Here is a 22,730-nt window from a genome sequence, read left to right as displayed (position 1 = left end):
TTTACCGAATCCTAGGTGTGGGAACGCTCCTTTGGACCACCTGCCGCTGAACAGAATAACCACCATGAGGAAAAGGTTCAGGTCAGTGAGCCTTGGCGACGTGTGACGGGGGCCGTGTGGGGGGGAGGGCGTGATGAGCGCCCTGAGCGGGGGAGCAGCGAGGCCAGGCGGGGGTGCTGGGGGCGGGTGTGGGACGCATGTGGGGCTGAGGGGAGGGGGGGGCTGGGTGCACCTGCCGGGGGAGGAGGGACATCAGGGTGCCGGGAGGGCGAAATTCAAGCCCCCGAGGCACGCGTGACCCCGGTGTCCCTGCCTCCCGCCTCGTGCGCAAAGCCGTCTCACGGATGCTCTTTCTTCAGGAACGGCCTTGGCCCCGTGAAAGACGGGGAGGCCCAGTACGCCGTGGTGCACTGCACAGGTTACATCAAGGCGTGGCCCCCCGCAGGTAAGCCGTGCGTTCTTCCCGGGGGGCTGGGTGCCCTCACCCGACTGTGCCTTCCCGTCGGGAGCGTGTGCCGCAAAGAGGCAGAGAGATGCGCTCGTCGTTCTTTGTGCGTAGAACGTGATGATCTCTGTCACTGGGGCAAGTCCCGCTTCCGGGAGCAAAGGTTTCTGGAAAGAGCGATCCTGCGCGGGTGCTTAGAGCCTCTGCCGCTTCCTGCGGTCTGTCACCCGGAGCTCTGTGTGAGGTCGCGGTGGCCTCTGAAATGACAGCTGTCACTCTCACCGGGACGGTGCCACAGACGGCGGCAGGCGTCGGCGAGGAGCTGGAGCCCTGTCAGCCCTCAGGTCGCGCAGGAGGCGCGGTAAACCAGTGCGGCTGCTTCTGGAAACCGGAGGGCCGGTCCTGGCCGCCGTGTGCCCGGGCCACCCCACTCCCAGGGGCACACGGGAGAACCGAAAGCGTTCGTCCGCCAAGAAACTTCCAACAGGGGAAGCGGGCAAGTGATTCGTGCTGCAATATCCGTGCACCTTGAAAGCGTCACGCTAAGCGGAAGAAGCCACACACCCAAGGTGACCCGTGATAGGATTTCATTTATGTGCAATATCCAGAGAAGGTAGATCCCTCCAGGAAGAAAGTAGACATGTGGTTTCCAGGTGCTGGGCGGCGGGACGAAGGGGGGCGTGGCTGTCCCGGGTACAGCGTTTCTTTTCTAGGTGACAAATCCTGAAATCAGATGGGGTGACGGTTGCACAAGTCTACAGATCTGAAAAACACTGCCTTGTGCCCTTGAAGATGGCGGGTTTTATGGCATGTGAGTTATTAATCAATCTGTTATTAAGCAAAGGAATATACGTCTTGTCGACCATCTGCGTCCCCGCGATGGCTCCGAAAGTGTTCTGGCTCTGGGAACGTTCCCGGTCTGCTGGAGAACGTTGCGACTCTGCTGTTACCGGATGGAGTATTTAAGTGTCCGCGAGGTCAGGTTGATCGATAACGCTGTGAAGGACGACTGTGTCCTTATTGATTATTCACCTGCTCGATGGATTGATCGCTGAGGGAGGCGTGTTGAAGTCTCCAACTGTAACAGAGAGAGGGCTTGCCTGTTCCTTCCCACAGTTTTGCCCGCGTCTGCCTCTCATCTCTTGATGCTCTGTTGTATGGTCCATACACGCTACGGGTTTTTATGTCTTCTTGGAGAAGTGACCCCTTTGTCAGTGTGTGATGCCCTTCCTTCTTCCTCATAAGTTTCCCTGCTCCGAATTCTGCTTTGTCTGAAAATAATACAGCAACTCCAGCTTTCTTTGGATTGGCGTAAGCATGGGGTGTTTTTCTCCATTTTTTACTTTTAACCTGTGTCATAGTTAAAAAAATTTTTTTTAACGTTTATTCAGTTTTGAGAGACAGAAAGAGAGTGCAAGCAGAGAAGGGGCAGAGAGAGACGGAGACACAGAATCCGAAGCAGGCTCCAGGCTCTGAGCTGTCAGCACAGAGCCCAGCACGGGGCTCAAACCCACGGACCGCGAGATCGTGACCTGAGCCAAAGTCAGAGGCTTAACTGACTGAGCCACCCAGGCGCCCCTAACCTGTGTCATTATATTTAAAGTGAGCTTCTTATAGATGTGTTGCTGGGTCCAGTGTTTTTACCCACTCTGACCATACAACTTTTAATTGGTGTATTTAAACCATTCACGTTTAATGGGATTATTCATATAGTTTACTCAATACCTACCGTGTTTTCTATTCCGTGCATTTGTTCTTTCTTCTCCCCTCTCTGTGCATTCCCTGGTTTCCACTGAACGTTCTGTAGGATCTCATAGTCTCTCCTAGCATGTCAGTAATATTTCCTTAAAAATATCTTTGTTGTTTGCCCTGAGTTGAAATGTATATTTACAACTAATGTAAATCCACTTCCAAATAATACTGTACTGCTTTTGTGGGTAGTGCGAGGGTCCCTGGACTCAGCTTCCCTTCCTCCCTCCCTCTCCCACAACACCGCTCTCATGGGCTACACTTACCCATGAGCACATTGTTACTGTTGTTGCCGGGAACACACGGAAATATATTAGCTCAATTAAGAAGAAAAGCGCGCCTGGGTGGCTCAGTCGGTTAAGCATCCGACTCTCGATCCTGGCTCAGGTCATGATCTCACCCTTCGTGGGTTCGAGGCCCCAGTCGGGCTCTGCACTGATGGCATGGAACCCACTTGGAATTCTCTCTCTCTCCCTCTCTGTCTGCCCCTCACCCCATTCTCTCTCAAAAGAAATAAGTAAACTTAAAAATTAGGTTGAAATAAAAATAACAAAAATTAAAAAATGTATTTCCCCTTAATTTTTTCCTTTATGTGTATCCGAGTTTCTAACCCATATTGTCTCCTCCTTCCTGAAGAACCTCTTTTAACATTTACCGCAGGACAGCTCTGCCGGGGGGTGAAGTCTCTATTTTTGTTTTTCCCAGGTTCATTATTTCTCCCTCACTCTCAAAGGATAATTCTGCTGGGTTTAAGGTTTTAGGTTGGCCTGATTTTCCCCCAGCACTTCAGATCTCCACGCCTTCCTTGTTCCTGTGGCTTCTGACGAGAAGTTCACGGAACTGGTACCTTTGTTTTCCTGTAGCCCGTGTGGGACTTTTTTTTTTTTTCTGTCTTCTTTCAAGGTTTTTTCTCTTTGTCTTTGCTTTTCTGCAGTTCTAATATTACATGCCTCAGAAGCTCATTTTATTTTGGTTTTTGGTTATTTATACCGCTTGGTAATTTCCGAGCTTCCTGTGTCTGTGGTTTGGTGTCCTTACTTTTGAAAAATTCGTGGGGGCGTCTGGGTGGCGCAGCTGGCTAAACACCTGACTCTCAACTTCCGCTCAGATCGTGATCCACAGTTCATGAGTTCAAACCCCGTGACAGCATGGAGCCTACTTGGGATTCTTTCTCTCTCTCTCTCTCTCTCTCTCTCTCTCTCTCTCTCCCTCTCTCTCCCTCTCTGGCCCTCCCCTGCTCATCTGTCTCTCAGAATGAATAAACTTTTTAAAAAAAAGGAGAAATTTTTGAACGCTTTGTCTTCACATACTTCTTTTGTTCCGTCTCCTTTCTCTTCCTCCTGGGATCGCGACTGCCCGCGTATTATGTCGCGTTCGAAATTGTGTTGCGACTCGGGCGTCTTCTGTTCTGGATCTTTTCACTCTTTTCTCCTCTTTGCATTCTAGTTTTGGGAGTTTCAGTCGACAGATCTTCATGCTCACTGATTCTTTCCTTGTCGACGTCCAGTCTGCTGATGAGTCTGTCGAAGGCACTGCTCGTTTCTCCAACAGTGTTTTTTGTTTGAATTTTTTAAAAAGTTTATTTATTTATTTTGTGAGAGAGCCGGGGAGGGACAGAGAGGGAGACAGAGACAATCCCAGGCAGGTTCCACGCTGTCAGTGCAGAGCCTGACGTGGGGCTCGAACTCAACGAACGGTGAGAACATGACCTGAGCCGAAACCAAGAGTCTCCGACGGTGTTTTTTATTTCTAGAATCTCCTTTCGGTTTCCTCCTGGAGTTTCTGCCCCTCCACTCATGTTACCCATCCGGTTTTGCTACTGTCTGCTTCTTCCATTAGAGCTCTTAGCATATTAATTATAGTTATTTTAAATTCCCTGTCCAGCAATTTCAGTCTGTGTCATAGTGGAGTCCGGTTAAGATGCTGACTTTGTCTCCTCAGGCTGTGCTTTTTCTTGCCATTTAGCACACCTTGTAAATCTTTGTTGGAATCCAGATGTGACGCGTCAGGTGATACCAACGGAGGTTAAATAGGTCATAGAAGTTTAATTGAATTATTCCAGGAGTTGGGTGTGTTTAATTTTTTTTTTTTAACGTTTATTTATTTTTGAGACAGAGAGAGACAGAGCATGAACGGGGAGGGTCAGAGAGAGGGAGACACAGAATCTGAAACAGGCTCCAGGCTCTGAGCTGTCAGCCCAGAGCCCGATGCGGGGCTCGAACTCACGGACCGCGAGATCATGACCTGAGCCGAAGTCGGACGCTTAACCGACCGAGCCACCCAGGTGCCCCAAGAGTCGGATGTGTTTAATGTTTGCCATATATATACATATATATCAGTTTGACATACAGACGTGCATGTGTTATATACTTTTAAATTGTGTATTTTTTATTTATAGATTTTTCTTTCCTGTATAAATCATAACACACATAATTATCAGGGTGCTGCTTGCCTGAAGGGCCCCAGTTAGATTCAAGACTTTGAGCGAGCTGCCTTCACAGGTGTCCCGAGCCCAGACCTCAGCTCTGTAGATCTAGAAACAGTCCTGATGGGGCCCGAGAACGGACCAGCCCCGGCGAAGGTGGGAGTCCTTGCAGGCTGATGTCTTAACCGGGTGTGACCCATAATGCCGCAGGGCTTCCCCGTCTCTGATGGGGATGCTCACGCCCGTCGTCCGGGGATCCCGTGAGGTTCTGAGGCTGCGTGAGGCCAGATTTGCATTGGAAGGTTGTTTGACGAGAGGCAAACCAGAGGAGAGGCGTGGACAGCCTGGAGAGAGACTTTGCGCAGCAGCATGGCTCAGGGAGCACACGCGATGGCCTGACCTGTGCCCGCTGCTGAGCACCAGACACGGGCCCGTCCCTCGGGGAGCATGGAGCCGTGTGGCTGGGGGGCCAGCATGCGCACAGATGATGCAGGAGGGTGTGGGGAGACGGCCCGCCCCGGGGACGGTGGGGGGGCCTGATGCCCCCCGGGGACAGGAGAGCTTCCTGGAGGAGGCTCCTCACAGTGTGGGTCGGTACCAAGTCCAGCCCTTGGGACCCCTGTTCCAGGAGACCATCTCGTTCCTGAGTTCCTCTCCTGAACCCGTCACTCTTACGATACCAGGCAAATTCTCCGTCCTGTTTCTGGCCTCAGAGTGCCCTCCTTCTGACCGCCGTATTTGGGCTCCACGCCTACAACATCACGAGAACTGCCATGGTCATGGTGAGTCTAACGCAGAGTCCTTGTGGGTGAGCAGGAGAGAGGAGTCTGAGGCCCGGGGTGCAGGCAGGTGACTGTACCCAGAGCCCACAGAGGTGACTCAGGGCAGGCCCTTCTGGAGCCGCATGTGGGTCCGTGCCTGCGAGTGTTTGTGTGCCCGGGGTCACGGGGCCAGTAGGACTTGGCATGAAGCCTTCAGTGACCGCCCTTGAAACCGCACCATGTGCAAAGGCGTTGAAGGAGCCAGGGGTGTTTATCTTGGAGAAAGCGAGACATGATTTCTGTCTCTAAGTATTTGAGGGGGTGTCATATGAAGGAAGAATTAATCTTACTAAGGATAGTTCCAGAAGGCACAATTTGGACCAAAAGAGGAAAATTACCAAAAGGCAGATTTTTAACTCAATAGGGAGAAATGAGCAAAGGACCGAGCAGGACAACAAAAATAGCTCTAAATACGAATACGTTCCACGCTCAACAAATGGGGAAAATTTAGTTTCTGGTCAGAGCTGCAAATGAAAATAATTTCATACTGTCTCCTCTTACCTATCGAGTGGCAAAAAAGTCAAAAAGACAAAAAAAAATGTCGGGCTGTGCCGACAGCTCGGAGCCCGGAGCCTGCTTCCGATTCCGTGTCTCCCTCTCTCTCTGCCCCTGCCCCGCTCACTCTCTCTCTCTCAAAAATAAAAACATTAAAACAAAAAAGGCAGAATACACCGCATTGGTAAAGTTCAGGAAAATGGACACTTGGATGTACCACTGGTGGGGATATTATAAATCAGCGCCAACCTTCCGAGGAGGAAGTTGGCCGTATCACCAGATGCTTTAAAAAGCACATTCCTCAACATACAGGGCTCGCACTTCTAGGGATTGACTCCAGGGAGTCAATCAGAGAGACGTGTGTGGCACGTTTAAGCATCGTCTGTAACTGTGGAAGCTTCGAATTGGCCCAGATCTCAGTGGTAGAGAAGGGCTTAAAAAACAGCACGGAACATCCATTTGGTGGAGTACCGGACGGCCGCAGAGTAGGCCTGCTTTCGAAGGACGCTTAAGGACGCAGCGGCGAGCTGCGAAGGGTCAGGCCAGCAGCTTCTACAGAATAAACGTCGTGACCCACGTGTATCTTTCAGGTGTGAATGAGTCGTGTCATCTGTGTGTTGACGAGGTGTGCATACGGCGTGAGCCGTTGTTACTCCCGGGGAGCGGAGCGCTGGTTACTTTCTTCTTTCCTCTTCGCTCCGACGTTTGCCCAGTTACCACATGACTTTCGTAATCAGAGACCATGACGTTTTAAAGAAGTCTCTGTGACTTTTCTAATGCACGCTGCGGACAGTCGGAGCGAGTGGTTCGTACTGAGTTCAGAAATGGTGCCTTTCTGTTTGCGTTTTGGTTTGGTCTCACGGTGTATCATTCGTCTGCTGGCCCCTAGGAACGTAGAGCTTCTGGAAAACAAGCCTGCGTCAAACCAGCCTGAGGCTGTGCTGCTCGTTCCTTGGTGGATAACTACATTCTTAGCACGTGTCACACTTTGTGCCTCCCCCTGAGACTCGAGACCGAGCTCAGGCTGCATCCTTCTCCAGCCCCAGGACTTAGCCCAGACCGGGCTCGGAGGGTATATTTCAAGAAGACTGGACGGACGGATGGATGAAAAGAAGGAGTGAAAAGGATGAACGAGACGAGAGTAGTTGACCTAGGGAGTGGACGTGGGAAAGAATTTCTTGCCAGAATTTCCAAAGGCGTTTCTAGGACCTGCTTTTCCCGAAATCTTTTCAGATGGAAGAAGCGGTCATCTGCCCTGGATGAGGTGGCTGGAGTGAGGTCATTGGCACACTCGCCCTAGAATCAGGTCACGGGGCCGGAGGCCGGGAGGAGGAGCTCCCTCTCCGCTTGCACGGAGCCTGGTGAACGTTCTCCAGGAGTCGTGTCCCCGCGGCCCCCAGCTCCTTAGTCGCAAACCACGACGTGCTTAGAAAGGATGAAGATTTCCCGAGCACCAAAGTTGCCGACCGTGGCAGTCTCTCAAGGTGCGAAGACGCGGACCTCACGGAGCAGACGGGGGGCTCGGGAAGGACCCTGGGGAAGCCGCGTGCAGCACGCGCGCGTCCCCGCGAGCCTGCCGGGTGTGCGCTCAGAGCCCTGCCTGGGGCCGCCGACCCCACGCTGCACAGGAACAGCACAGCGCACTTCGGCGTGTCCAGAGGCCTTCGTGACTCGCCTCGCTGCGTTGTGTACCGCGTGGGTTTCACCTGAAGTGTTTGGGGTGCGACAGGGAGGAAAGGCGGGGTTCCGAAGACCGTCCCCTTGCCAAATCCCGCAGCTGCTTCGTCTGAAGACGCGGGCTGTGCTCGACAGAATGAGCAGGTGAAGAAGCGCCCAGAACGGGTTGCGTTTTCTATCTCGTGAGGTGTGTCCAGAGCCCGAAGGAGACTTTGACCTTGGGAAGACGTTATTTGTGGCCCCCACCGGGCCGTCATCGCCCTGTGGCCTTGCATTTCAGACGGACATCCAGAGTTGAGCCTCTGTTCCGGTGACCGTCCTCTGACCTGCCTGGGTCGTCACCTGGCAACCCGTGGGAGACCTCTGGTGAAGGGGCACTGTGTCCGCACAGGGCAGCAGCGGTCGGGCCCGGGGGAGGGGGAGCCCGAGCAGGGCCCGGCTGCTCCCGCCCGGACCGCGAGGTCAGGACGGGGGTCGCTGTCGGTGCCCGCGTGCCTTTTCGGCGGTGAGGCCGGTTCCTGCCTTCACTTTGCTGCCGGCCGGTCAGGGAGCCTCGGCCACGGCGTGCCAGAGGCCGAGGTGTTTGGGGGTCTCGGCTAGAGTCCGCGGTGGCCAGGCTGGTGCTGTCCCTTAGCCAGACGGCTCCGCCCCTGCGCCCGCTCACCTCGAGCAGCCCCACGAGCTTCTTGCGCTTTGCTCGTTGAACACGATGTGCCTCCGGTTGAAAATCTCCAAAAGCTGCTTTGTCTGAATCGAGGCCACCGGCCCACGAGGCGGCGGCCGGCTCCCTGCTGTCTCTTACCCGCGGCCACCCTGTCCTGCGTCTGCACATCAAGCCTCGGTCTCCTGCTCGGCCCCTCGGTCTGAAGCCCCGGTCAGACGGCAGAGCCGTGACCTTTGCTTTGAGACCCAGAGCTGTGGTCCGCGAGGCCTTTCGGGGCAAAGCTGCCCTTCCGTTCCCACCATGGGCCGGGCACTTGGCTGGGCCCTGGGGACCCTCAGGCTGGTCGGGCCCAGTTCCTGCCCCTGTAGGTCCGGTCCAGTGGAGGGGGCAGGTAGGCGTGCGGGTCACAGCAGAGCCCGGGGTCAAGGGTGGCAACGGAGGCACAGAGGGGAGAGCCCGTCTGCTGGGAGTGCCCTCCTGCTCCCTCTGGCGACCCTCCCCGAAAGCCTCGCCGGCAGGCAGAAAGTCACAGTGGAGCAGGAATGTCGACAGGAGGGAGACAGAGGGATTTCCTCATCGAGAAAAAGCCTGGCAGGTGTAGGGAGAGCATGGATGGGGGCTGCAGGTTGAACAGCGACCGCGGCTCCCTTGGTGAGTGCTCGCCATGAGCGAGGCTCTAGGAAAGGTCCCCTGTGTGCTTTAGGCTGCTGAGCTTTCACGACGCCCTCCAGAGGTGCTGGCCCCGTCGTCATCCCCGCGGCACAGACGGGACACCGGAGGGCACGCACGGTGCCGTTGCCAGCCGGCAAGTGGGAGCGCTGGGCTTGCGGATGCCCTTGCCGCGGCGCCCTGCTTTCTGCCGGTGGGAGGGGTGCTGGGCCGGCAGCCACGTGCGGTTCTCCGCGACCGGAGGGGGAGACGCTGCGTGGGCAGGAGGGGTCCCGTCCGGGGACCAGGCCGGGGTTTGGAGCCTGCTCTACACTGAGCATCGCTGAGGCCGCTGCCGGTGTTTAAAGATCGTTCTGCGTGTTGAAGCCAAGCGGAGGGGGAGCGGGGATGGGCCCGGAGGCCTGGGGACCGGAGGAGACTCACCCAGGGAGCCACAGGGATGCCTGAGTCGGAGCCAGGCCGTGCTGATGGCAAGGGGTCGGGGGTGCCGGGAAAGCAGGTGCGGGCTGGCCGCACGGCTGGTGGGGCCCGGGCTCCAGCCCAGGACCGACTCCAGAGTCCGCGGGTTCAAGGGTCACGCGAGATTGGCTCCCCTTACGCGTGCGCAGATCCATAGCACAGAGTTCAGGTACTCGGTCGTTGTCTTACGTCATCGTCTCTCAGGACGGTCGCCCACCCTTGCTCGGCCCCCCGTGACTGCTCTGCTCACCCTCGTCCCCCCCAGGCCGGGTTCCCTCCGTTATTCTATGTCCTGCCTCAGTGCCACGGTGACCCTTAACAGGCCTCTTCAAGAAGGGGGAGTGGGGGCACCATTCACAAGCCCTCGACGTGGCTGCACCTGGGAACTCGCGGGTCGCGGGGCTCCCTGCCTGAAGGGGCCCGAGACGGGCTTCTGTTCTGGGCGGCCTGCTTCCCTTTTGTCCCGCTGTGACATTTGTAGTTATCCCCGGAATTCAAGACTTTCACTCGGGTGGCATCCAGTGTCAGTCTGTTTTCATTAATTGTAACTGGTCCTGGCTGACACCCACCCCCCCCCCCCGACTCTGTCTTCACCGTGGGGGGCTCGTCTAGATTTTCCAGGTCGCTGCTGCTTCCCGGCCTGCCCCGCTCACACCTGCGGCCACATCGATTTCCCGCGTCTGCCCCCTCCCGCTCCCACTGGTTTCTTTATCCCCTTCTTCCACATTCTGGTGGAGTTTCTCAGTCCTAATCCCCTCTCTGTGGTTCCCATTTAACTTTGCAAAAACTCTGTTGTGGTACATTTCACGTGAGCTCAATGCTTGTTGAATTAAAGCTGTGTCTTTTTTGTAAATACGGTAAATTTAGGGGATCCCCACCTTTTTTTTAAACTGACTTTTTTTTTAGTGGGAACATGCGCTGTGATTCCTTCACTCAGTCTCTTTTTCACATGCTTGTGATTTTCCCACGGGGCTCACCTTCCAGAGGCCGCTGGGCGGGCGTCCACTGTCGAGGCCAGAGGCCGGTTCCATCACTGACCGTGTGGGTTCCGGGATGGCCTGTCAGGCCCGACCAGGGCAGACGAGCAGTCTTCCCTTTACCAATACCTGACCGGGGGTCCGTTTGTCTGCACCCGACGACAGGGTGGGGACAGGAGGAGACTGAAGTCACAGACAGCCCAGATGGGGCGCCCTGATGCCTTCTGGGAGGTGTGGGTTCCAGGCTGGCTTTCCCTCATGACTTCCCCCATTCCACACTTGTCTCCGGCCGCCATAGCTCGAAGCTTGTAGGTTGGCCGTATCGGGCACCCCAGGTGACCTTAACCTTCCTGTACGGGGACTTGTGTCTTGCTCAGCTCTCCCCTTGGTGGTCTTGCCCAAACCACCCCCACACAGGTCTGCTCACGCTTGCCCGTCTGCTTATGGGAACCCTGCTGGTTTCTGATGCTGACGCACACTTGTCCCGGCTCAGGTTCTGGTCCTTTCCACGGTGACTTGGGAGGCCGGGGTGGTTAGTCAAGTGGTCTCAGTTGCCTCTTTTCCGCTTTGCGAAGTGGAGGGTCCATTTCTTCAGAGTCACCAGCAGGAACGCTGAAATTCAGCATTTTCCCAAGTATCTTCCGAGACCATGTGTCCCCGGAGAGGCTCCGTGAAGAAAACGCTCTGTGGTCAGTGACTTGGGAAATTTCACGTCCTGTTTTTCCCTCGTAGGGAAGCATATCCCAGAGGTGCAAACCAAAGTCTCTGAGAAGCCCTAAGTGATGAAACGCCTTTATCTCTGTTTAAACTATGCTTCCCAAATGTGTTTGGCCAGAGAAACTTTTTTTTTTTTTTGCCTAAAACTTATTAGTATTCCTCGGGGAGTATTTGGGACGTGTGCTATGAACAAGTGGCCTGAATTCCTTGCAGCAGAAGGTGGTTGTTTTCTCCCCCTGCGTTTGGCAGGGTGCAAAACTGTGTCTTCATCCACATGTGAGGATGTGGGTCCCAGGACAGACTCCACCCAGCGTTACCGAAAAACAGGCCAACTTTCCATGAGCATCTGCGCGGGGTTAGTGCAACCCCGGGTAAGAAATGAACACACACTTCTGGCCGCTGCTGAGTTTTACCCCAAGCAGAAGTTTCCAGTTACATGTCATTCATGCTGTTGTTTGTATTAGTCGGGATTTATTTAGACCTGGCATTAGCGAAGCGGGTTTCCGAAAGAGAGGTGATCGAACGTAAGGCAAGCTGAGTTTGTGAAACCGATTAGGGAACTACTGAAATCTGTTAAAATGGCTGCAGTTATCCTGTTCCTATTAAAACCCACTTTGCTCAGAGCTGCGGGTCCTGCCAGGAGGCGTCCCTTCCAGACACCCTTCCTCCAGGCCTGGCCTCTGGCCTCCTCGCAGCCCTGTGCTCCTCTCTGTGCGGTGCTCTGGCTCTCTGTGCCCCCCACCAGCCAGGCGGCTCCTTGAGGGCGGGAGCCGGGCCTCACGTGCCGCTAAACCCCCAGGGGAGTCCGGGCGCTGAGGACCAGCTCAGACGGTGCGTTGAACCTGGCTGACTGCGTGGCTGAACTGCGACCTGGCCTTTGGACCCCTGGAATGTCAGAGCCAAGGAGAACCTTGAGCTCACCTCGGGCCAGCCCTCTCTGCAGAGGAAGCCCCGCAAGGCCGTGTCTCCGCTGACCCCGGTGTCTCTCCCCTGCCCTTAACCGCAGCCCAGGCCCTCCAGAGGGACGCCTGCAGCCAGGCAGAGCCCAGCCACCGCATGAGGCCGCCTCTGTGACCAGTCTAGGGATGGCACTTTCCGTGTCACAGTGAGGGTGAGAGCCGGTTGTATCCAGTTGCCCATGCTGGGCACTGTGCCAGATGCTTAATACATACTGCGTTGCCCCATGCCCCCTTCACGCTACGTCGCCCTGTGCCCCTGCACTTCCCATTGTACAGATCACAACTGTCATGGTCCCGTCTTCTGAGGCTCTGAGAGGCTGGGCGCTTTGCAGTCAGTACAGGGTGGACCTCAGATTCCCAGGGCAGGACTCCTGTCACCGCCGCTGGGGGGCCTTTGTCCCCAGCAAGACCACTCTGTTCCCAAAGACTTGTCTCCTGTCGAAGCTGGTGTCAGCCATGGTGACCACGCTCCCTTGAAGGCCTTCTTTCCCGGGGCCAGGTTTGCCGCTCGGTGCCCTCGCTGGGAGGCTGACATCCTTGTCACCAGCATTCTGGGTACAAAGACAGCGCGTGCCTCCCCGTGTCCAGGGGTGACCCCAGTGCTCAGCCGCCGCCCCCTGAAATATGCCCCCGGAAGGACACACGTGCCTTCTGCGCCACGGGCAGGCCACGGGCCGCCCTCCGAAGGGTGAGGAGAGACAGTGGAGCTCAGCCAGCCTGGGGCGGAAAGTTCTTCGTTCTTCTGTCTCGAGTATCTGCCCTTCGCATCGTCCCCCCCTTCCCACGGGCCAGGTTTTCCGGGTACGAGCTGCCGGAACCAGTTTGGAGATGCGCTCCCACAGATGGAGCGAACGGCCCCCAAGTTGGGGGGCCTTGTAGGTGTTTTGAAGGGGGGCTTGACATCGGGTGGGGGCCGCACTTTCAGGGGGTGCAGGGCAGAGCACGGCCAGGATGGGTGGCAGGGGAGGGGCGGGCGTGGATGTGGGCAGAGGGCTGCAGAGCTGCGGCAGGAGGACGGTTGTGGGGGGGCAGCTGGGTGGGGGGGGGGTGTCCACAGTCAGGGGCCATTGGAGGAAGGAGCAGCCCCTGCTGGGGCGGTGGTCACGGGGAGGAGGGTCCTGGAGGCGGCCAGGTCACAGAGCCTGCAAGAGGCAGGTGGCCACGGGCTTGGGTGGCAAAGAATCATTTCTAAGGACCGAGTGGAAGGAGCTCAGTTCGAGAAGGTGAGCGGAGGCAATGGGGGCCTGACGTTCGTGGGGGAAGAATACGGAGCAGGAAGTGGTGGGTGGAGGGTGACAGCCGGCCGGGGGGCAGGTCACGGCCGTGGCAGGGAGGGCCCTCGGGTGCCCAAGGCAGCAGTGCTTTGGGGAGGCAGTGAGAGCACAGCCCTAGGCAGGCACGGGGACGACAGACTGCTGGCCATAGTCCCCTTCTGCGCCACTGGGGGTTTCGATTCTAGAAGCCAGCTAGTGGGACGTGTGCCTGTATCTGTGAACTTGTCACAACCGAGAGCTGAAAATCGCAGTGAAGTCCCCCCCTGCCCGGGCGTGCGGAGGACCGGGGGTTCAGTGTTCTTGTTCTTCCCTTGGAAAACAGCCCACTGCTGTCCATGGAAACCCCTCCCTGTCAGGGAAAGTGACAGCGACTCGGCCTCACATGGCCGGGGGCCCGGGAGGCCTATGGTGAGGTGGAGGCCTGGAGAGGGGTGGCCGATGTGCCCCCGACTCCTTCTTCCCAGTGTCCGCGCTGCACCTCCGTGGGGCGTTAGTGTCACAGCCCCTTACCGGCCAGTGCTTTGTTTACAGGTTATGATTTATTGGAAAGAACGCTCTCGGTCCAAGTTTATACAGAAAATACTCGTTTACAACTTGCCTTTTAGGCAAAAGAAGATGCATGTTAATTTGCATGATTTAGGGGCAGTTAATTTGGAAAAGGGGTGTTCCATTTCTGCCAGATGTTTTAGAACTAAACTCCTACCGTCTCGGGTGCATTTTCCCTCAATTTGGGGATCAAAGGGTAGAGTCCTTATTTTATTTTATTTTTTAGTGTTTTTTATTTTTGAGAGACAGAGCATGAGCAGGGGAGGGTTAGAGAGAGAGGGAGACACAGAATTCAAAGCAGGCTCCGCTCTGAGTTATCAGCATAGCGCCCAACGCGGGGCTCGAACCCACGAACTATGAGATCACGACCTGAGCCGAAGTCGGATGTTTAACCGACTGAGCCCCCAGGCGCCCCACGGGGTAGAGTTCTGATGTCTGGATTTAAGCACACAGCACCCATGGTCCTGGCTCTTAGGTACCACCTAAGAAAACTTCCCAAGTGTGTGAAGCCCACATTTTAAGTATTGGACACCATGTGCTTGCCTTTTTTTTATCCTGTTGTCTTTAGTTTTTAAACAGCTATTGCAAAAACAGCCCATCTTCATTAAAGAAATTTAAAAAGTCTATAAAATCTTGATAAATATGGTCAAATTCACCCACAAATCCATTTTTTTTTTAATTTTTAAAAGGTTTTAAAAGCCCACAAATAAGTCTCCCTTCGTACCCTGGTCCTACGCCTGAGAACCAACTGGGAACACCCCCGTGCTTCATCTTCTAGGTCTTTTTCTATATAAGAAAACGGTCGGAGGTCATGTTATATATTTTACGACACAGCTCGTGTTTTAACGGGTCACGAATTTCATGAATATGTTACCAAGCTGGTACATACACCACTAGTCCATTCTTTTCATTCTTTTAAGTGGCTGCATCAGATTTCGTCGGCCATTCCTCAAACGAGAGCACTGAGATCGTTTCTAGGTTAGGGCTCCGGCCGAGGGATGACCTTGTATGCGATTCTTTACCCTTGAGTGTGGGTTTCTGCAGGGAAGTCTCCGCGTTGGTAGAGTGATGACCCAAGCCCCTTTTCGTAGATACTACCAAGTTCACCTTACAAAGCTGGAGGCCAATGTGTCCGTTTTTCCACACTCTTACCAAGAATGTTTCCATGCTCTGGTAAGTTTTGCCAGTCTGATAGGCTTGGGGGGAAAGGACATATTTTAAATTGAGTTTTCTTCATTAGCAAAGTTGAGCATCTTTCCTTGGTGCATTGACTATCTATCTGCATTTTCCCGTGAGTTGCTTGTTCATGATGTACGCCCAGTTTCCTGTCGGGGGATGTGTTTTCCTCGTTCACTTAGAGAGGGTCTTTATAACATTATAAATATTAATCCTCTGTTTATTGTATGTTGCAGATATTTTCTTCTGGCCTGATGTTTAGCTTCTGATTTATTGTTTTTCACGCACAGAATGGATGAGGCACACAGAACATAGTCTCATCTCTCTCTGCTGATTCGGAGCTCTTATGACAGAGTTCTAGTGCTGGACAGGAATTCACGTGACAATTCAAAGATGTCCTCAGGGCTTTTCAGCCCACTACTGCCTCCCCTGTGGCTGTTGTTTTATTGGTGGTTTGTTTCGGTGGTTGTTTCCTTTTACGCTCCATAGGATCCACTGTCCTCAAATCCACCTGCTGGTGGCTGACGCTTGTTCCCTTGCATGTGCCTGTTTTCATCCTGTCCCCATCTGGGGACACAAATTGCTGTTTGTCATCCTTCATGGTCGAGACAATCAAACAGCCCAACTTGCTGGTATCCCGGGTGAGAGGAAATAAAATAGGCTGTGAGTTGGGCACTGGCAGCCTTTCCTGAGAGCAGAGCGTACAGACTATACCGAATGGTCTTGGGGACATCTGTGAGGGGAGCGGGGAAACGTCGTTCTGGTTGCCGAGATGATAACGGGTACTTCCCAGATGGATGAGGTGCTTTTGCAGGCTTCCACCTTGCATGAGGGACCCCCTGTCGCCTGGGGGCACAGGGCCTGGACGTGTGTGTAACTGTGCCAGACTTCCGTGGCACCACGCCGCACCCTCCCCCCAGCGCCATTCCAGACCCTTCCGTCCGCAGTGCCCACCAGTCCCGCCACTGACCCACCCAATTCTCACAGACCCTTGTCCCTAAAGCCTCCCCCAGCGTTCTGCCAATAACTTCCAAGCCACTTTATTTGTGTCGTGTTGTCCTTGTTATGACAGCTTGTTCGCATCTGTTTTCCCCGCGTACGTGCTGCTCCTGGAGAGCAGGGGCCACATCACGTGCATTTCTGTGTTATTTAAGCTGCAGAGCACGGGGCTTCGGACACGGCGGGAAGCCTGGTGAATGTTTGGTGCCTGAATCTCTCTCTACATCTCCCAGTTACACACCCCGCAGTTTCTATCCAGGAGGTACCCAGATTTACCGCTGTCACTATTTAAAATCTTTAATCAGTGCTACTGAAAGAATTTATGCAACTTTACAATAAAACACTAAGTATGAAAACAGCAACGGCAGATAGGTTTTATTTGAAAGCCCACTTTAAAAAAATTTTTTTTAATGCTTATTATTTTTGAGACAGAGACAGAGCATGAGCGGGGGAGGGGTAGAGAGAGAGGGAGACACAGAATCCGAAGCAGCTCCAGGCTCTGAGCCGTCAGCACAGAGCCCGACACAGGGCTCGAACTCACGACCCGTGAGATCATGACCTGATCCGAAGTCGGATGCCCAACCGACTGAGCTACCCAGGTGCCCCATTAACACATGCGACTCTTGATCTCAGGGTTGTGGATTCGAGCCCCACGTTGGGTGTAGAGATTACTTACAAATAAAATCTTAAAAAAAATAAAGCTGTGGCTTGAAATGCTTTTATTATTAAATTTGGGAAAACTAGGAATTTAACTTATGAAAATAGAACTTATTTAACCTGTGAACAAGGAAAAAATAACAAATTACCATGAGCTAAGTAAGAAGATGGAAGTAATGAAATAAAAATGAAAAAAATTAAATCTGAAAAGAGAACTATTGTCTTATTGACAAACAAGTCTTCGTGAAGATGTGTAGAAGAGACTCTGAAAGCCTAATTCTAGTTTTATAAAAAGAATGAAAATAAATTGATGTTAAGAATGAAGAAATTTATCAGAAAAAGTTTAAAACATATAAACATAATAGCATGTGTAATTTAGATTGATGCATGTTAAAATCTTTAGGAAGAAAGCTAATTTCTGGGAAAATATATAACTAAATTTGAATTAAGAAGGGAGAAAAGATCAAAGCCAGGCAAGACATTGTAAAAACTGACAAAGAATTGCTCCCTAAATGGTACCAGGCCTGGAGGTTTTATGGGCAAATTATTAAACGCTTCCAGAGTATAGGAAGAGATAGAAAGTGCACTGCTTTGTTTTTTAAAGTTAGCACGACTTTGATACCAAACTGGTAAGGGCATATTAAAAAAAAAAAAAAAAGTATGAATGCAATTTCATTTGTAAATATAAGACACTAAGTACAAGGGTCAGCAAATCAAATGCACGATTGCAAGGTTGCTTGAGTGGTTTAACATTAGAAAATCCGTTCATGTCATTAATTATCCAAAAGACAAAAGCTATATGACAGAAATTCATTTCAGTTAGCAAATATTAAAAATAGATATCTTTAGAAACTAATGAAAGAACCATATTTCCTTAACGTGGACGAAACGGTCGTCAACACCTTACGGGACGCGGAAGCATGGGAAGGGTCCGGGGCCTTCACTGCAGGGGCCAGTGCTCCCCTGCCCCCTCACACAGCATTGCTGTGAGACCCCCACCCACAGCAATCACATGAGAAGAGGAAAGAAGACACAATTACTGCTTGGAAGGAAGGAAAGAAAGAAAAGTAAGATGAAATTAACATTACTCGCAGAGGATGTGATGATCTCCCAGAAAAACCAAATCTAACCTATGGAAAATGTTTTAGGAGATTGAGTACAGAGCCATTTAGGAAATTCTAGAAAAAAAAAATCAGTACCAGTTAGAAAAATACAATATGAAAAATACCCATTTATGAAGATAGCGACATTACAGCATACATGTTAAAAATATTGACAGACATGTGTAAGAGTACTGAGACACCTCGGGGGCTCAGTCAGTTAAGTGTCTGACTTCAGCTGAGATCATGATCTCGCAGTTTGTGGGTTCAAGCCCCGCATTGGGCTCTGCACTGACAGAACAGGGCTTCTTGGGATTCTCTCTCTCCTTCTCTGTCCCTCCCCTGCTTTCTCTCTCAAAATAAATAAAAATAAACATTAAAAAAAGAAATGTGTAGGATTAAACTACCAAATAATACTGAGGGACACAAATGACCTAGCTAACTAGAGCATCCTGCATAGTCTTTGAGACAAAGGTTTAGCATTATAAAGATTTCAGTTAGTTCCAAACCAGTGTAGAGATTTGATACAGTTCCAATAGTTGCCCCATTGAGATTTCTTCTAAATGAAAATTAATTCTCAAATTCATACAGGCCAATAAATATTAAAATAGCTAATAAAATCTCAATACACTGCTGGGGAGTAATTTCTGTACCAAATATGAAAATATGTGTGTTAAAACCTGAATAGTTAAAATGTGCCACGAAAGTACAAATCAAGTTATTGAACAAAAAGACCCAAAAGAGACCCAAGTGTTTTTAGAAATGGGCTATGTGATGAGGGGAAGCATTTCGGCTAGTGGAAAAAGGAAAAAATTGGTCAGTACATAGTTTGAGGACAACTGACTAATCATTTGGAAAAACATGAGGTCAAGCATATCAAAAATAAGTTTCAGATTTATTAAAGACAAAATACGAAATTTGAAAGTACTCTATGAAAATATAGGTGAATATTTTCCATAACCTTAGGGTAGAGGTCATTTCAAAAATTTTGTTTTAATGTTTGTTTATTTTTGGGAGACAGAGAGAGCACGAGCAGGGGAGGAGCAGAGAGAGAGGGAGACACAGAATCCGAAGCAGGCCCCAGGCTCCCAGCTGTCAGCACAGAGCCCAACGAGGGGCTTGAACTCACAGACCGCGAGATCATGACCTGAGCCAAAGTCTGATGCTCAACCGACTGAGCCACCCAGGCGCCCCTGGTAGGGGTCATTTCAGAGAATGAACCCCAAAGGCCAAAATTACAGGGTAAAGACTGACCGTTCTGATCATGTATTCTTTAATAATATTCTGTTCAAACAGTAAGAAAATACTTTTGGGGTGCCTGGGTGGCTCAGTTGGTTAAGCGTCTGACTTCATTTCAGGTCCTGATCTCACGGTTCGTGGGTTCGAGCCCTGCGTCAGGCTCTGTGCTGACAGGTCAGAGCCTGGAGCCCGCTTCGGATTCTGTGTCCCCCTCTCTCTCTGCCCCTCCCCCACTCATGCTCTGTCTCTCTCAAAAATAAATATAAACATTAAATTAAAAAAACAAAGCCAGAGGGGTCTAAAAAGTGACATTTTCAGGATGTCCAGAGGACAGTGTGCATTTCTCTAAACCCAAAATGAGATATTCCTTTTCCTTTAGAAATGACCCTGCAATTCTCAATTTAACTTCTTGATCTTCTGGGGCCATACACTGAATCAATCATTTCTGCAAGGCGTCAGATTTTTCCTAATTAGGGAAGAAGGATCGACACTATATGCTAAGAAGGAAGCAGGACCATTTTCTTCTGCAGAGAATCTCGAAAGCCTTCAGACCAACAACCTAACCAGACAAGTGGAGGCTCCAGGATCTGATTTGGAGCTATAGGTGGGATATTTCCCACGTGCATTTATTTAACAGAATGGACTTAATCATTAAAATAGAGTTAGTCAAGGGGCGCCTGGGTGGCTCAGTCAGTTCAGCGTCCAGCTTCAGCTCAGGTCATGATCTCACGGCTCGTGAGTTTGAGCCCTGAGTCGGTCCCTGTGCTAACAGCTCAGAGCCTGGAGCCTGCTTCAGATTCTGTGTCTCCCTCTCTCTCTGCCCCTCCCCTGCTCATGCTCTGTCTCTCTCTCTCTCTGAAAAGTAAGTAAACATTAACATTTAAAAGAAAAAGAAAAAATATACTCTTTAGAAAACAAACTTAAAAAGTAACTTGTGTGAGCCCCGTGTATTCTTAGCATGTAATGAGAGTTTGGAAATCCATGAAAAAAAAAAAACGATCCCCAAGAGCTCTTTGGTCTCAAAGAGTCTGCACAGGCTGGCCCCTAAAGAACAAATGGAAAATAAATATATATTCAAATGAAATAAAAGAACAGCAAATATACCCAATAGCGAAGTACCGTTTATGTTCTCTGAGCCAGGAGTTTCGCTTCTAGGAACTTTTATAGGAAAGAAGTCCTCGATCTGCTGGAAGTCTTTGTCTGCAAGGGTGCGGGTGGGGGCATCACTCAGGTGAGCGAAAAGCTGGAACACCAAATGGCTCAGGACCGAAGGGTTCGGGTCCGACGCATCACCGTCCGGCCGTACAAAGGGAAAACGGCAAACAGATGTTTCAACACATCGAGAGGTTTTCCCAGTAAGTTCTAAAGTTTCCAAAGCAGGTTACAAAACAGTTTGAGGGAAAAAGAAAAAAAAAAAAAAAAAAAGACCTTTTATTATATACACAGTAAAGGGCATAAAGACTCTTCCCGTAATTATGGATAATTTTTAACGTTTATCTTTTATTTTTCTATAGTTTCTAAACATGCTCTACAAAGACAAAAGTATACCGAATTGTCACCTTTGATATTTTTTGGCTTTGGTGGGACTGTTTTTTTTTTTTTTTTAATGTTTATTTATTTTTGAGAGAGAAAGAGAGACAGAGCACGAGCGGGGAAGGGGCAGAGAGAGAGGGAGACACAGAATCCGAAGCAGATTCCAGGCTCCGAGCTGTCAGCACAGAGCCCCACGTGGGGCTCGAACCCACGAACCGTGAGATCGTGAGCTGAGCCCAAGTCGGACGCTTCACCGACTGAGCCACCCGGCGCCCCTGTTTTGGTGGGACTTTTGAGTGGCTTTTTATTCCCTTCAGCTCCACCTCTTTGTGTTTCAAAATCTTTTTTTTTTTTTTAATACACCAGCTTGATTGAGATATCATGCAGATATCATAAAATTCACCCATTTAAAGCGTGCAGTCTCTTGGATTTTGGTGCATTCGTGTAGTTTTGCAACTGTCCCCACCGCGAATTGTAGGATATTTTCACCACCGCCACAAGACATTCCGTACGCGAGGACAGCTAGCCCCCCTTTCCCCCCAGTTCTAGGCACCCGCTTTCTAGATCCACGGACTTCCCTATTCTGGACGCTCCCCACAGACCCGTGCCGTACGTGATGCCTGTGTCTGGCTTCTTTCCCTCGGCCTGACAGTTGGCGAGGTTCACGCTACAGCGCGAGTCACGGCTTCCTCTTTGTTGTGAGTAAGATTGCATTGTCCGTGTGTCCCCTCAGCAGGTGCTAGGTGTTAGGGCTGTTGACACTCTTGGGGCCCCGTGAGGAGTGCTGTTGTGACCGTTCGTGCACGAGTGCTCGTGTCATGGCTCTTGGACGTGTCCCTAGACGTGGAGCGCCGGTCACGTGGTAGCTCGGTGCTGAGCCTCGTGAGGAAGCCGCCAGACTGTTTTCCGAGGCCCTGGCACCGATTCACGTTCCGGCCGGCGGCGTGGGAGGCTGCAATCTCCCCGCAGCTTCACCAGCATTTGTCACTGCATTTTTCGAAGCTGTAGTCATCGTGCTAGGTGCAAGGTGGCTTTGACTCGCATTTCCCGAATGGCTCACGATGGGCAGCGTCGTGCCTTGTGCTCATTACTCACTCGGGCGTCTTCTCGTTTGGAGTAACGTTCAGACCCCTTGCTCGTTTTCAGTGGGGAATACGTGTCTCTCTATTGCTGGGAACTGAGTGAAAGCCGTGCTTCGAGATCCCGTGGGACCAGAGGAAGGCGCAGAAGCAACACTGGGAAAACAGAGACCATCCAGATACGCGGAGGGCAACCCGAGGATGGCCCAGGACCGCCGTGTCCGAGGTGCGTCGGAACAGAGGGCCACCCTGAAGCCGCCCCGCCTCCCGCGGGCACCCGCAGCCGCTGGGCCCCAGTCACCGGAGGGGTGGCTGCAGGTGCACCGGCGGGCAGACCCGGGCTCGTGGGGGCTGCGGCACGGCCGCCCGGACAAGCGTCTGGCCCGCCGGCCTCGCTGCCGCCCCTTTCCTGGGGGAGCCGAGCCCAGGGTCCTGAGAGATCCTTCAGACCTAGGCCCCTAAAGAACCTGGTCCCTTCAGGAAGGTTGGCGTTACTGAAGACTTTCCGGAAACCTCACAGACGCACCGTTGGATCCCGTTCCCTCCGTGACTTGCCCGCATTGAGACCCAACCCGTTCATGCAGCAGGTTGCGCTGCACTTCTGCAAAGCCAAGGAATTATTTCAGCGTGACTTTACCCGGTTGGCCAAAAGACATTCTCCCAGGCGCGCCTGTCCGCGTGCGTCCCGGACCGGTGTCTCGGGCCCCGTCCCACGTCCTCCTCTTCCCGTCTAGGCTGCCGCCCCTTCTGACCAGGACTCGTTTCCTTTCCTTGGTTGGCATGAAACCAAGGCATTTTCTCATGCCCGCGGAGCGTGTGGGGGAGGACCTTAGACGCGGTGCGGTAAGGACAGCCTTCCTCCGCCCCACCGAGCCTGGGGCCGCGGTCTGGCATCACTTGCACTGTGTTTTACTGGTCAGAGTCGTCACAAGGGAAGCCAACTTCAGCCCTCGGTGGAAGGGACGTGGAAGAGAATTTGTGGCTGGTTTTTTTCTCTGCGGAAGTTCTCCGTCAGCGCCTGTTAGACGAAGAACGGACTCTCGAACGAACCGCAGCGCGTCCGGTAGGCG

General features: G+C 52.2%; 1 protein-coding gene across 1 annotated transcript in view; it reads left to right on the top strand.

Annotated features, from left to right (window-relative positions):
* The window catches only part of ARNT2 (aryl hydrocarbon receptor nuclear translocator 2), a 110,227-nt gene that overhangs the window by 45,240 nt on the left and 42,257 nt on the right, over nucleotides 1-22,730 (top strand). Inside the window, exons 6-7 of the mRNA XM_049614354.1 lie at nucleotides 16-81; nucleotides 360-445. Of these exons, the coding sequence (XP_049470311.1) occupies nucleotides 16-81; nucleotides 360-445 (152 nt within the window). The remainder of the gene's footprint in view (nucleotides 1-15; nucleotides 82-359; nucleotides 446-22,730) is intronic.

The sequence above is a fragment of the Panthera uncia genome (genome assembly GCF_023721935.1).
Source record: "Panthera uncia isolate 11264 chromosome B3 unlocalized genomic scaffold, Puncia_PCG_1.0 HiC_scaffold_2, whole genome shotgun sequence".
NCBI lineage: Eukaryota > Metazoa > Chordata > Mammalia > Carnivora > Felidae > Panthera > Panthera uncia.
The sequence above is the reverse complement of the archived record's forward strand: the minus strand, read 5'-3'. Positions and strand labels throughout refer to the sequence as shown.